The 14,993-nt window shown below is 58.6% G+C and overlaps 1 protein-coding gene across 2 annotated transcripts; it reads left to right on the top strand.

Annotated features, from left to right (window-relative positions):
- The first annotated feature begins 4,619 nt into the window (after positions 1 to 4,619).
- Positions 4,620 to 14,361, top strand: LOXL1 (lysyl oxidase like 1). 2 transcript variants are annotated; one of them, XM_056347598.1, is made up of 7 exons: positions 4,620 to 5,982; positions 11,052 to 11,160; positions 12,216 to 12,353; positions 12,689 to 12,845; positions 12,930 to 13,025; positions 13,223 to 13,338; positions 13,686 to 14,361. In XM_056347598.1, exons 1-7 carry the CDS (start codon positions 4,929 to 4,931, stop codon positions 13,690 to 13,692), a joined length of 1,677 nt encoding a protein of 558 aa, XP_056203573.1. In that variant the 5' UTR covers positions 4,620 to 4,928; the 3' UTR covers positions 13,693 to 14,361. The 2 variants fall into 2 exon arrangements, with proteins under 2 accessions (XP_056203573.1, XP_056203574.1); XM_056347599.1 differs by lacking the exon at positions 4,620 to 5,982 and adding an exon at positions 6,005 to 9,850.
- The last annotated feature ends 632 nt before the right edge of the window (positions 14,362 to 14,993 follow it).

Raw genomic sequence — 14,993 nt, 5'->3', positions numbered from 1 at the left:
GAGCACTGCAAGGGTTCAAAAGTACTGGGAAGCCATAAAGCAAGTTAGGGGAGCACATGTTTGGGGAAGGACCACCACCCCTTGCAGACCCTCCCCAGCCATCCCTGGGTCAGCCGTGGGGTGGGGAAGGAGCTGGCCGAGCCCAGGGAAGGTGGTGGCAGGGCTGGGACCTCCCTGCTCCATTCCATAGGTTTGTCCATGGAATTGTTCTCGAATTTTGTGTTATTTGTGGTGGTGTCCAGGTTGGGGAGAAAAAAGGAGAGAAGCCACCTCACTCCAGGCTTGATTTTTAATTTTATTGCCCCAAATCAGATTTTTTCCTCCCCTCTTTTAATGCCTTCTTGCCTCAAGACCAGCTCTAGGAATGAAAGAGCTTGCACAACCCTCGTTCAGCTTTGGAGCTCCTTCCCACGGAATATCATCGCCAGACAAATTCACAGAGGAAAAAGGCTTTTAAGGACAAGACGATCCAAAAAATCCCTCTGCCACTAACTGCTGGAAGATATACAGCATCGCTTCATGCTCTCCACACCCTGGGAAACCAGGAACAAAGGCTTGGGGGGATTTTTGTGGGGCAGCAGGGTTTGGCAGTTTCAATGGCTGTGGCTAAGATGACAAATCCACCTTTCCCTGGCTTGGAAATTACCCCATGCTTAAAATTAAGAAGCGGATGGTTGAACAGGGGATTTTGAAGGCATTGGTTGTGGCAGCTGACCGCCATGGCTGTCGGCAGCTGGCAGAGGAGACGTTAAGGGCTTGTTTACACCCAGCTGGTGAGTGTTTCAACAGAGATGCAGAAATAAAAGTAATAAAGTGTCTTCCATTTAGGTCAGTGGATAAATGAAGTTTCAAACACGTTCCCCTGCTGAAAGCTCTGGCTCTGGCTGGAGAGTTTGGGTGACTTACGTGGAGGAGGATGCACACCAGGTTTCCTTGACTGCCAGCTCCTTTGTCTGCCGATGGATGCCAAAATGCCAGGTGGGATTTGCTCAGGTCCCAGTGTGAGTGTACCCTGTGCTGGCCAGGGGGAAGTCCCTTGTGCCTCAGTTTACCTTCCCAACAACCCAGGGCAGGAAGGAGGTAACAGCAGGGCCACCACCACAGGCACAGGGATGAAGGAATGGAGCAGGAGACATCCCAGCTCCCCTGCGGTCCATCCTGAAGGATGGCTGAGACCTGGCACACTCATAGCATGCAAGGTCTCACGGCTGCCTCCCCTCCCGGCTTTCTCAGTGACCAAAGGGGCACAGAGAACAAACATTTTGACTATTTCCTTTTAATTTTGATTATTTTTTAATTCCCTCCCCCCCTTTTTTTTTTGCCTGGGGAGAGCAAAGCCATAAGGTCACAGGGAAAAGAGGTGATTCCTCTGCAGCAGCAGCACAAGCAGGTTTCCTTGTCCAGTGAGGGTGTAGCACCTCTCAGTTTGGCTGATTTTGAGGAAATATTAACAGCAAGAGACCAGCTCTAGCAGGGAGACGTGGCTGTCCTTGTCCTGTCACCAGCTTAGCTGGGAGGCCTTGGTCCCATCCACTCAGCCATGTAGCACAGGGGTTGAAGAGATGGGGGATGCTGACCTTGCTCCTGGGGCTTGGTGGTCCTTGGTATGGTGAGAACTGGGGAAAAGAGGGATTTTTGCTATAAGTTGTTAGAAATTGATTGTGGGAGAAGTCTGCTGTTCCTCGAAACAACCTGGTTTGGCACAAGAAAGTGGAGATTCAAGTTCAGGTAAATCCCCCTTCTTCTCCCCCGTGCTTTCCCTCACCTGGCTGTCTTGAAAAATCAAGTCAGTCCTAGAAAATGCGTATTAAAAAGGAGGCAGGAAAATTCTGGGAGTGAGCTTTTGGGTGAGTTTGACATGGATAGAGCCATCTAGGAGCCTCTGTGCCACCATGCCCCATGGTGACCATTTGTCCCTGTTAATACATTGTGACACCCAATTACTCACGTGACTGGTTATCCCAAATGGCCTAAAAATAATAGTAAGACAAAACTAGTCTTCAAGTAATTAAGTTGCTAAATGACTTTTTAGTCACTTGGGAATTAAACGAATTCACCTTATTGGTAATTATTTCTGCAAAGGGAAAGCAGAATGAACAGGTTGAAGGATTAACTTGAAACTGGGGGTTTGAGCCCGGTGGGGAGGGATGCAGGCACTGAAGCTGTGCTGGGGGCTTGCCCCAGGCCAGCGCTGCCTCAGTTTCCCCAGCACCGTGGCTTTGCCTCGTTCTCTTTTTGGGAGCCACCCCACGATGCTGCCAGCTCTGGTGCTGGATGCCGGCACCCACATACACTCCTGCGGGATCCTTATAAAAAGAAAGGGGGAGAAAATGGTTCCGGGAGTCCAGCACCTTTGCCCCCTTCTCCCACCCCACCTCGGGAAGGGGTTTCTGTGGGACTAGGGTGGGAGCAGCCACTGCAGGGCTGGCTGTTCCTCGCTGCTGTCACCCCAGGTGCGGTGGCACCGCAAGCGTGGGCTGCTGGCACCATCTAGTGGGGGTGGGACCCCCGGTACAGCAGGACATAGCCCCTCCTGTCACACCTTGGTGGCTCAGGGTCCTGCTTTGAGGCAGATGCCCTCTGGCCACCCCCTTCTTGCATCCTCTCTGGGGATGCTGAACCTGCGTGGGGCTGCAGGGTGGGACCCTGCATGTCCCCAACCCTCCCCGTTAAGGGTTATGGGGCTGGTAGCCTGTCCCCTCGGACACCACATCCAGGTGGCATCTCATGGCCTGGCGAGTGGGATGGGGTGCGGAGCCATGCAGGACCCCCACTCATGAACCAAACCTATAGGGACCCCCCCATCATCCCTCCAGTCCCCTCCTGCCTCACACCGGTGTGGGGGTAACCCTGTGCCTGCTGCGTGTGTGTCCCTATGTCCCACGAAGTCCTATCGCTCCCCCAGATCCCGGCTGCCTGGTGGGCTGGAGCGATGCAGAGGGGAGTGACAGGCGGCCAGCCCCCTCATGTCCCTGTCCCCACTCAGGCCAGGCAGCCGTGGGGCTGTGGAGGAGGAGGTTAGGCCAGGCTTTCCTTCCTGGCCAGCCGCACTGCCTATTACATCAACTCTGGTATTTCCAGTCCCTGCGGGGAGAAGGGAGGAGCGCGGGCGGGAGCAGGGGGAGCAAGGAAAAGCAAAGAAATATTGGGGGATGCAGGGAACTGGGGGGTCCCACGCAGGGGATTCAGGCCCTCTGGAAAAGCCTGGTGCAAGGATCCCCTGTGGTCAGGCTGGCCTTGGCCCCTGGCCTCATCCTGGCTTCATCCCCAGCTTTGGGGCTGGGAACAAACGCAGCAGGAGGGGGGGGAAAGGAGAAAAGGAAAAATCTACACGTGGAAAACACACGGCCCTACAGCCAGGACTTAAAGCAACAGGAAAGTGCCAGGCAGCACAAGGGCAGCTCTGGGGACAGGGGGGGTGGCAGGGACTGGGCTGCCCACTCCAGCTTTCGGGGTGCTGCCTCAGTTTCCCCAGGGTGGCAGATGGAGGGAAGGATGCTGGGATGCTTTTTCCCAGCTTCATCTCTGCCTTGAAATATCCCCCTGTGGATGCCAGGCTGGGGTCGCGGGGCTGTAAAAAGGCTGGGGCGGGGGGTGTTGGGCGTCCCTGTGGAGGACGAGGCCCTGGGGCTCAGTTTGCTCAGGCTCTTCATGCGGTGATGTGGAGGAGCGAGCCAGGGCGATGGCCCCAGCATGGTGATGGGTTCGGGGTTCACATGGGCTGGCTCCAGCCAGCAGCAGGGTTGGGGGCCCCCAGATGTGTTCCTCGCCCCCACCCAGCCTTTCTGTTTAATATTTCCAGCCCTGAGTTACCAATCAGTCTTTGGTTTTAATTCCTCCCTGGGGCTTAAAACCTTTTGTGCAGGATTCGTCTTCGTTTGGGATACAAAAGCAAGGGAAAAACCCCCAAATTGTCATCAACAGACAAATTCTGGGGGGAAGCTCCATTTTTTTGGCACAGTTTCCCCTTTGAAACCTGCCGAAAGCTTTCGTGAGGGACTGAAGGTGCTTGTCCAGGCCCTCACCCTGGTATCAGGCCTCCGGTGGGACAGTCACTGGTGTGAATTTGGGTCCCTTTGGGGAAGAACAGGGTCCTTCTGAGCAGGGAAGCGGGGCAGGGTCACATGGCATTGCCCCCCCCCCCCCCCCCCCGATGCTTTCCACGAGCCCAAACACTGTTCTGAGGCCATTGTACAACACCAAAACCTGCAGAATTCAACCCAAACGTCGAAGGTGTGCAGAGTGCCAGGGTGAAAAAAAGTGTAACCCCCAACATTTCGGGTTTTTACGCCAGCGGCTGCACTGGGCGGGCAGCCAGCGCCCCGCAGCCCGTCCTCCCGGCGCCCGGCGGGCAGGATGCGTGCGGCAGGCGGTACTGGGGCCAAACCCCGCAGCGTTCGCCCCAAAGCTGAAGGCGTGAATCACTCCAGGGTTAAAAAAAAGGCGTAAAGCCCCCGAAAGCGCAGCGTTTGACGCCGAGTGGCAGCATCTCGCGCGCAGGAGCCCCCCGCAGCCCCCCCCGCCCCGCTCCAGGAGGGCAGCTCCGTGCCGGAGGCGGTGCCTAGGACCCGGGCCGCCGCTGCCCCCCGCGCTCCGCTCCCCTCCCGCCGCCGCCGCCGGGGAGCGCGGCCGCTCCGCCCGGCCCGGCAGCCGCTCCGCCCGGCCCGGGAACCGCTCCGCCCGGCCCGGCAGCCGCTCCGCCCGGCCCGGGAGCCGCTCCGCCCGGCCCGGCAGCCGCTCCGCCCGGCCCGGGAGCCGCTCCGCCCGGCCCGGCAGCCGCTCCGCCCGGCCCGGCAGCCGCTCCGCCCGGCCCGGGAGCCCCTCCGCCCGCCCCGGGAACCGCTCCGCCCGCCCCGGCAGCCGCTCCGCCGGGGCTGGGCGGCGGGCGCTGGGGGAGCCGCGGCGGGGCCGGGGCCGGCGCTGACGGGATGGCGCGGCGGGCAGCGTGGGGGCTGTGGGCAGCGCTGGGCTGCGGGCTGTGCCTGCTGGCGGGCGGGCAGCAGCAGGCGGGCGGGCAGCCCTGGCGGCAGCTGATCCAGTGGGAGAACAACGGCCGGGTGTACAGCCTGCTCAACACCGGCGCCGAGTACGTGCCGCCGGGGCAGGAGAGACCCGGAGGGAACCGGCTGCTGCTGGCGGGAGCGGTGACCGGCGGCACGGGCAGCGTGCGGCGGCAGGCACCGGCCGTCCCGCCGCGGCCGGGCTCCGAGACGGTGCGGGGGCAGACGCGGCACCCCTTCGGCTTCGGGCAGGTGCCCGAAAACTGGCGGGAGGGGCCGGTGGGCGACAGCACCCCCTCGCAACGGGCCCGGCCTGCCGGCCGCCTGCGGCAGCCTTCCTCCGCCTCCTCCGCCTCCTCCTTCGCCTACGCCTCCGCCGGGCAGCCCGCGTACCCCCAGCTCCCCTTCGCCCCCCAGTACGAGCCCTACGAGGCGCCCCGGGCGTACGACGAGGCGTACACCTACTACCGCAGCACCGGCACCGGCGGGGCGGCCGTGGCGGCGGCGGCAGCGGGTGCCAGCGTGGTGTACCCCTTCCAGCCCCGGGCACGCTACGAGGACTACGGGGAGGAGCAGAGCCCCTACAGAGCCCAGGGCTACTACCCGGCGGCCGAGCGCCCCTACGTGCCCGCCGCCCCGCAGCCGGCCGATGGGCTGGACCGCCGGTACTCCCACAGCTTGTACCACGACGCGGGGGGCCCGCCGGAGCAGGGCGGCTCGGACTCGTATGCCAGCCAGCATCCCACCGGGCAGGGCATCGCGCCCGCCGACAACCTGCAGGCACCCGGGACTGGGTACGGGGGCCAGTATCCCCCCTATGAGCCGCAGCCACAGCCGCCTTTTCGGGCGCTGGAGCCTTACGGGGTTCCGCACCCCGAGTCCTACCTGCCTGCCAGGAGCCCCGAAATACCGCAGGCCGTCCCAGATAGCCAAGCCCGGGTCAGCGTGGGCAGCGTCTACAGGCCCAGCCACGGCGGACGGGGTGAGTCTGGGGGGGACCCCGGGGTGGGTGGCAGCTCCCCGGGGTGGGATGGTGCCCTGGGTGCTCCATCACCTGGGGGAGACGGCGTCCCCAAGGGCACAGCCCTCTGCACGTGTCTGGGGCCAGTTGCACTCCAAGGATGCTGCCTGCCGCAGTGCTATGGGGACAAATGTGGCAGAGGGGCCACCAAGGGGCTGTTAGAGATGCTACATATTTTGGGAATGATGTTTGAGGAGGTGAAAAACAGGGAGGAAAGGGAAGGTGTGTGAAGGAGCAAGTCCCAGTGGGGTCTGGGCTGGGGCTGTGCCATGTCCCAGGTCACCCTGAATTTTTGTGGAGTGGGTCTGTGCTGTGTCCCCAGCCAGCCCGCCTGCGTGGGGTGGCTGTGTGCCGTGGGTTGGGGTCATGCCAGCTCCTGGGGTGGACGTATGCCATGTCCCTGGTCATCCTGCATCCATGGGGTGGCTGTGTGCCGTGGACTGGGGACACACCGTGCTCCTGGGGTGGGACAGTGCCATGTCCTGGGCCATCCTGGCCACATGCCCTGTGCCAGGGCACGCTCAGTTCATAGCTGGATCTGTGCTGCCTCACTGGGGGCCAGTCACCCCATCACCTCCCTGTGCTGGCCACAGCAGGGGACCAAGGTTGCTGCAGGGACGCTGTCATTTCACGTCCTACTGACCCCGATCCTGATGAAATCCTGTGGCTTTTCTCTGAGGCTTGCCAAGAGTGTTTTTGCTCCGTGGTGAAATTGGAAGCAAGGCTGGAGGGCGTGAGGAGCAGCAGCCTGGGGGATCTGTTCCCTGCCTGTCCCTTGGGAAACCCATGTCAGCTGGAGCCTCTGACCTGTCTGACCCCATAACCCATCCAGCCCCATCCCTAGTTTCTGAGAAAAACCCATCCCAGAGGGTTTGTACTGGGGGAAGTGTTTATCCCAGCCCTGCCCCATTGCGTGCAAGTGAGTAAACACAGCGAGAGCAGCCGGGCTAGGTCAGCCTGAGGTCCGGCCAGCCCTGCCGAAAATGTGTGGGAAAGAGCTTGGGAACAGAATTTGTGCAGAGAAGGTCTTCCTCCAGATCTCTGCCTACCTTGCCAGGAGCAGCCGCTTCTGCCGGGTGAGGGATGCAGGGGTGAGGGATGCTGGCAGTCCCGTGTCTCTGGGGAGGGATGTCTGGGGACAGCTGCCCTGCAGATGACACGAGGCGACAGAGGGAAATGGGAAGATGCCTGCCAAGCTTATCTTATTCCTGTTGGCAAAGGCTGTGTCCTTCAAGGATACCTGGAAGCTGGGCCAGGAGGTGATGGGGCTGTGGCTCTGCCAGGGGGATCGGGCTGCCCACAGGTGGGTGGACAACCCTTGTTAGCCAATGAGCCCACCACTGGGACACCTACCTCCCGGTGAAGGAGCCCCCAGCCTCCTCCTTTACATTTTTCCTTAATGAATCTAAATAAGGGAATAAAGATCATCCCACCAGCCCAGGGAGGTGGCTCTCTGCAGCCACCCTGCTGCCTGGCCTCTCCTCCGGGTCACCTGCTGCTCTCTCCAACCAAAGTTTGTTTGGGGAAAGCTGTCACCTCCCTGGGGGTCACCAAAAATACCTCCAAGCCTGTCACCTGCAGGGCCACCCTTTGGGCAGGTTTCTTAATTAGTCAAAACACTTTATAAAGCTGAATCAGATGTTAATTATGCACCTAAGCTCTTTAAGAGCCTCCTAATCCCACCGGGCTCTGCCAGGAATGTGCGGCATTCCTGGCCCCTCGCTGGGGCACCTGGAGGGTTAATTAAGCGATTAGATCCCACTGGTTTTTATGAGGGGGTTTATTGGGGCTTGTGTGGGGGTTTACTGGGGCTTGTGTGAGCATCGTGGGTCATCTGCCTCCCTCCACCCAAACCAGCCAATGAAGACATCTTGAGATATGAGAGCTTCCAGCCCTAAATCTTTAAGTGGCCAGGCCATGGGGGAGGTGCGGGAGGAGCATCTCATGTGGCTTGGTCAAGGGAAGGGGAAGACCAAGCTTTGGCAAGGAGATGGGGAGGACACACCAAAAGTCTTCGTGTCTCCTGCTCACAGCCTCTGCAGAGGACTCAAGTGCCACCCAAGGCTTGCTCAGGGGCTGAATCATCTCATGCAAAGGAGGTCTTGGCTGGTGAAAGCCAAGCCCACGTGTCCTTTTAAGCCATGGGGGCAGATACCTCGCCCCTCCTTGTGGGGTTTGACCAAGGTGCCAGTTCTCACTGGGGGTCCCCACTCTCAGCTGACCCCCAGGAGGCATCCCCAGGGCCTTCCTCACCCTGACCCCTCCTCCGACCCCTCCCCTCTGCTTTTCTCCATCTCCAGCAGACTTTTTTTGCTTTGCCCTCATGGAAACAGATTGTCTGGGGTTTGTTGTTGAATGGGAGCAGGTTTTGGAAATCCCATGGGGGATTTTGGTACCCACTAAGGCTGAGTTGTGGTGGCTGTGGTGACATCTGAGAATGGGGCACCTGGGCCAGGAGATGACAATCTTGTTGGGAAAGTCTTCCTTTTGTGGGATTGGGAATGGGTTTAGGTTGATTTTGTTGCCATCTTCAGGCATTTAACAACCAACAGGGGATCTTGAGAAGATTCAGTGGGGGTGGGATGGGGGGATGAAGAGGAGTGCCAAGAGGTGCTGGAAAAGGGATGCTGCAGGGCTGGAGTGTGATGTGGGGGTGAAGGACTGAATCTAGAGGTGCTGGAGGAGGGATGCTGTGGGGATGGGATGGGGACACAAAGGGTTGCATCTTGGTCGCTCGGGGGTGTCCCCATGTCCCCGTCCCCACTGCTCACAGCCACCCCCTTCAGTGGTCCCTGCATCTCCAGGGCTGGGACCCAGCACGACTGTGCACAGGGAGGCAAAGCAGCTGCCCTCTTTGAAAACTGCTGGGGCTGGGATTTTTCGGCTAAGCCCAGCACACCTGCACAAACAGCTCGGTGGGGAGCAGGCCTGCTTTTTTTTATTATTCTAATTTTCACGGTGAATAAGAAGGAAATCTTCTCTGGCAGCTCCCCGGGGCAGGCCAAGGGGTGGGGGAGGAAAAACAAACATTTTCTTGCTGTGGTTGTCCCTTTTCAGAGGCGATAGGGGGGGGCTGCCAGGCCCCCTGACTTGCTGGAGGTGGAGAAGTGCTGGCTCAGCAAAAACGGATCAGGACTTGGCCAGCCCCAGATGGGGACAGTTTGGTGCCCTGCTGAGATAAGGGGACATTTGCAGGATGGTGGGGCCGATCCTGCCATCTCATTAACCCCAGCGATGCCGGCGCTTGCGGTTTGACCCTTTGCTGCCATGTCTGAGCTGAAAATCAGGCGTGAGACCCTACAATAACAACGGGGCCATCCAGGGCAAGCTCCGTCGTGGGGGGAAAATAAAACTCCCTGTTGGTAAAGGAGTCGGGTTTCTCTCTGGAGCGTACAAGAATTTATTATAAACAACAGCAGGGAGGAAAAGCTGTTTTATAAATGATGACAAATGTTCCTCTCGCAAGCGGGACAGGGCCCAGGGGTCTTTCTGCACTGCTTTTTTCATTATTAATTTTTTTTAAGTGGGGGGAAAAAGTCTTTCCAAGCTCTCCCAATTTCCCCCCTGGCGTGCATGGCCCCCCCTGGGTATTACATCAGCAGCGATGACCAAGCAAGCGGGGCAGGAAATGAGCTCCAAAGGAGTGACGTGATCCCTCGAGGGAAGGCAGGCCAAGGAACAAGAAGGCATTGTTCTTTTTGCCTGTGGAAAAAAAAAAGGGGGGAAAAAAGGGAAAAAGGGGGGAAAAAAAGGAAATGTGCTGGAAACTGGGTGCAAAGGGTGGAACTGGTGTGGCTGGAGACCCCTGGTCCCTTGAAAGGGGATAGAGGTGAGGATGAGGGATGGGGAGGGGTGTGGGGATGGGAAGGGGGATGAAGGGTGAGGATGGGGATGATGATGGTGACAGGGATGGAGATGGGGGTGAAGATGGCAGTGAGAGTGGGGATGGGGGTGAGGATGGAGACTGGAATGGGAATGAAGATGGGGATGAGGATGAGGATGGGGTTGAGAATGAGGATGGGGTTGAGAATGAGGACGGGGATGGATATGAAGACAAGGACGAGGATGGGGACGAGGATGAGGATGGGGATGAAGATGAGGACAGGAAGGGGTTTGGTGTTGAGGATGAGGATGAGGATGGGGCTGGGGACAGACCGGGAGGGAGATGGGGCTGAGCATAGGGATGTGGACAGGCAGGTGAGCTCACAGGAAGGAGAGGTGCTAAGCAGAGGTTGTGGAGCAGGGCTTGACTTTGCAGAGGGCTAGGAGAAGGGAAACTGAGGCACAGAGTGCCTGGGGAGCATTCCCCCCCACCCCAGTCCTTCTTGAGGTGCAGATGTAAGGATGCTTTCTCAGCTGGTGGTCCCAGAGGAGCCTTTGGGAGGGGGAGGAGTGAAAGGGTGTTGCTGGGGGGGAGTGCCAGCTCCAGCTGGGCTCCGTAATTCTTTTGGAAAGTGAGGCAGCCCCCGCCCATCCCTGCCGCTGTCTGTCCACAGCCCGCTTCGGCTTGGCCCCAAGCGCAGGGCAACATCGGGAATTCGAGGAGGGGAGGGATAATGGCATAGAGGCCCCGGGGTTAGCAGAGCCCCCACTTTCACCCCTGTTTTGTGGTGGAAAACAGGGAACAGGGCAGGAAATAGGGACACACACCCCTGCTTTTTTGGGGGTTATGTCACCCCCTGTCTCTGGCTGCTGCAGTGGTGGGAGCTGGGGGACTCCAAGGGACCCCAATAACCCCTCACAGGGCAGCCGAGCACGACGAGCAGCTGGGGCTGGGTATAGTTGCTTGCAGGAGGACGGGTTGAGCAATCCCGGTGTAGGAAAATGGAGGATTGGGATTTGCCAGCAGGAACTGGAGGGGAAGGGGAGGGGAAGGGAGGATTTTCCGTCTGCAGCTTAAAATTAAAAAAACGTGGTGGTGACCGAAGCAAAATTTCCCCACTAGGTCGGGGCTTGCTGCTTCGAAGCAGGGACTGCTGTGTCCCCAAGCCTTGTCCTTGTCTTCAGGGCTGTCCCCATCCTCCTGGCAGGTCTCCCCGACTTGGTGCCGGACCCCAACTATGTGCAAGCATCCACCTATGTGCAGCGAGCTCACCTGTACTCGCTGCGCTGCGCAGCTGAGGAGAAGTGCCTGGCCAGGTAGGAGCAGCCACGGGGTGTGGGCTGCGTCCTGGGGCGAGGGGGACATGAGGACACAGGGCAGTGAGGGGGGTCCTGGGGCGAGGGGTACATGGGGACACAGGGGAGAGAGGGAGGTCCTGGGGCGAGGGGATATGTGGGGAGAGAGAGGGGTCCTGGGCCAAGGGGGTACATGGGGGCATAGGGGAGAGAGGGGGGTCCTGGGGCAAGAGTGTACATGGGGACACGGGAGAGAGAGCGAGGTCCTGGGGCGAGGGGGAGATGGGGAGTGGGCAGGTGGGGGGACCAGCGGGCAATAAGGGATGTGCTGGTGGGAGAGAAGGATGGAGGAGGATGAAGAAGGATGGAGGAGAGGGGAAGGAAGGGGGAAAGGGAGGAGGGAAGGGTAAGGAGGAAAAGGATGAAGGAGAAGGATGAGGACAGAATGAAAGGGAAGGGAAGGATAGGGAGGGGAAGGGGAAAGGGGAGGAGAAGGATGAAAAGGGTAGAGGAGAAGGGAAGGATAGGGAAGAGGGAAGGGAAAGGGAAGAGGTATGGAGAAGAAGGAGGACAAAGGAAAAGAATGGAGGAGACAAGGAAAGGAGAAAGGGAAGGATAGGGAACAGGAAAGAGGAAAGGGAAGGGGAGGGAGGAGAAAAGGAAAGGGAAGCAGGAAGGGAAAGGAGAAGGATGAAGGAGAGAAACAAAGGCGAAAGAAGAGGAAAGGAGAAAGGGAAGCAGAAAGGGAAAGGAGAAGGATGAAGGAGAGGAGAAGGAAAGAGGGAAGGGCAAAGGAAAGGGCAAAGCCAAGCCTGAAGCAAAGCACAGAGCAAAGCAAAGCCCAGAGGAAGGTGCCTGGCAGGTGCTGCAGGCAGGGGACCTTCTCTTCTCTCGTTCTTTTTTCGTAATTTCCTTTTCCGTGGAGGAAACCCTCCCTACAGAGGCACTTGCTGGGGATTCTCCTCCTCAGGGTGCCAGCACTGAGGCTATGCCCTGCGCCTGGGGGGGCTCCTGTCCCCGGGGCTGGGACCAAGGGCAGGGGGGCCATGGGCATTGACCTTTCCTGACGTCCCCAGCACTGCCTACACCGCTGAAGCCACCGACTACGATGTGCGGGTGCTCCTGCGGTTTCCCCAGCGGGTGAAGAACCAGGGCACAGCCGACTTTCTGCCCAGCCGGCCCCGGCACAGCTGGGAGTGGCACAGCTGCCACCAGTGAGTGTCCCCACCTCCCCTCCGCCAGCCCTCCTTTGCACTGCAGTTTTAAGGCTTTTTAAATGGCATTTAAAAAACTGTTTTAAATGGCATTTCCCCATTTTTGTGGCTTTGCTTGGAGATCTTGGGGTGGGGGGTGGGGGGTGACCTTGCTTTGCCTCTTTGTTGCTAAAGCCACCAAGCTCCTGCCATTAATGTCCCCAAGGAGGGAGCTGGCAAGCTGGTGTGGATCTGGAGTTGATGGGGAGCCACCAGAATCACATCTGGGGAGGGACCGGCACCATGAGGGGGGCCACCCTGACTGTGTGTCACCCCCTCACCATCCCCATCCCCAGGCACTACCACAGCATGGATGAGTTCAGCCACTATGACCTGCTGGATGCCACCACAGGGAGGAAGGTGGCCGAGGGCCACAAAGCCAGCTTCTGCCTGGAGGACACCACCTGCGATTTTGGCAACCTGAAGCGTTACGCCTGCACAGCCCACACCCAGGTGTGTTTGGGGGGGGGACGTTCCAAGGGCTTCTCAGGGTTCACCCCTCCCAGAACCCCCTCAACCCCCTTTTTCTACCTGCAGGGCTTGAGCCCAGGCTGCTACGACACCTACAACGCCGACATCGATTGCCAGTGGATCGATATTACGGATGTGCAGCCAGGGAATTACGTCTTAAAGGTGGCCGGGATTGTTGGGGGAGATTTTTTAGGGGAGAACATTACTGGTTTGGGGTTGGCTTGGGATCTTCTCAACCATGAAGTTCGGGACCATGCACCTTCTTTGGTGCCATCCCTTTAGCATGGGTTTAGGGGCTGCTCGTCTCCCCTGTTACTCATTTTTGGGGGTGTTTTTCCTCCCCTTTCCCCCATTTTTAGGTTCAAGTGAACCCCAAATACATTGTCCTGGAGTCGGACTTCACCAACAACGTGGTGAGGTGCAACATCCATTACACCGGACGCTATGTCGCCACGACAAACTGCAAGATTTCACAGTAAGGAGATGTCGGTCTGTCCTCTGTCCATCTCTCCTCTGTTCTTCCCTCAGCTTCAAAAAAACCCAGAGATGGGGGTTGGACCCAAGTGGTTTAATTCTGTTTTTCCTCCCTTGCATCTGGGTTTTCTCTGTGAGTATTAGAAAAAAAAGCTGGATTTGGCAGCGGTGGAGGTGGGGGTCGTGTCTTGCTCCCTTTTGGGGTGTTTATATTGAATTTCCTTGTTATTCTGGGGAAGAACAAAGCTGAGTTTCAAAAGAACCTCCCCTCTGCTTTTGAAACGTTTTTAAATGTCTTCCTAAGCGCATTCCCCAACTCCTGGGATATTTTTTTTTGTCTTCTTTCAGATCTTGATGGGAGCAGGGCCGGAGGGACGTCACCTGCTCCAGCCTCTGACCCCCTCTTGAAAGTGCCTGAGCTGGCTCCTCTTTCCCACTGGATACCCCAGAGCCCATCAGCAGCTCCTCGAGACCCCCCTGCCCCCAAATCAAAAAACATTTCTTCACATTAAAAGGAGGGGAAGCGAGAATGACTCTGCAAAATATAATTTTATACTTAACTTTTCTTTAACCTTTGGGGTTTTTTCCATTTCCTAAGGGAAACTGATGCTGAGGTTTAGCTGGAATAAAGGCAGGGGCGGGCCCATAAACGGCAGTATAAATGATGTAAATCGCATATTAGCAATAGAGAGCTCTGTAGTCTTTAACCCCTTTGGCATTTTTGGGGGGGTGTCTCTGGCAATGCCGCCTCCCCAGGAGGGGAAGACGACAGCCTGGAGTTGGAGGTGCTGCCCTGGCAGGGATGCTCAACCCCTCTTCTCGAGGCGGCTGCCATGCCGGGATGCTCTGATTACTTTGGGACCAAAGGTGCTGGAAATCCCGTCACTGTAACAGGGGCTCGCTCCGTCTGTTTGGCTTTTAAGAATAGGGAGGGAGTCCTTGAGATGACTGGAAGTCTTGGTTTATTATTATTGTTATTAATATTATTATTATTATTTTCACAAGCTTTAAAACCAGAAATCATTAAAACACATTGCTTTTGAGGGTTCGGTGTTTAACTGAGGCCGTGGTGCCACACGACGGCCCACAAAGGAGGGATGTCCCAGGATGGCCCCAGTCCAGGAATGGGATATGGGTCCCTCCCGAGGGGTGACCTAAGGGAAAGCCATTGACTTTTCCACGTTGTCCTTTAACGCTGGAGAGCAAAGGGCACAACACGTGGGGAGGGCAGGGAAGGCTGCGCTCCCCAAAACACCCCAAGGGCTCCTCCGCCTGCCCTGCCTGGGAAGGAGCATGGGACACGGCCACCCCCTTGGTGACATCCCCTGTGCTTCGGGAGCCACAGACCTGTATCAGCCCCTGCGCCCCAACCCCTGCTCCCCCTTTCTCCTCGACACCACCCCCACCCCGACCCCGGCCACCTCCTGTCCCCAGCGGGTCCCGCCCGCCGCCAGGCTCCGCCCGGGGGCCCGGGGGGGCTGCGGGGGGTCTCGGGGCGGCTGTGGGCTCCGCGGGTGCTCCTCGGGAAGAGTCCCCCGGCCCGGGGGCAGCTGCCAGGCGCGCAGCCCCGGGACGCAGCGGGGCAGCCCCGGCCCCCGCCCCGCCGAGGGACGCCCCGGCCCGGCAGCAGCTCGGCGCCGGGGGCCGCACGCCCGA

Source organism: Falco biarmicus, chromosome 7 (genome assembly GCF_023638135.1).
Source record: "Falco biarmicus isolate bFalBia1 chromosome 7, bFalBia1.pri, whole genome shotgun sequence".
Taxonomy (NCBI): domain Eukaryota; kingdom Metazoa; phylum Chordata; class Aves; order Falconiformes; family Falconidae; genus Falco; species Falco biarmicus.
This window is presented reverse-complemented; position numbering and strand designations above follow the sequence as displayed.

What these genes read in the sequence shown, in the direction of transcription:
- LOXL1 (XM_056347598.1), top strand. Translation starts at nt 4,929, where the DNA reads ATGGCGCGGCGGGCAGCGTGGGGGCTGTGGGCAGCGCTGGGCTGCGGG. An exon ending in CCTGCACAGCCCACACCCAG is followed by an intron (nt 12,846 to 12,929) that starts GTGTGTTTGGGG and finishes TTCTACCTGCAG; the next exon opens with GGCTTGAGCCCAGGCTGCTA. An exon ending in CAGGGAATTACGTCTTAAAG is followed by an intron (nt 13,026 to 13,222) that starts GTGGCCGGGATT and finishes CCCCATTTTTAG; the next exon opens with GTTCAAGTGAACCCCAAATA.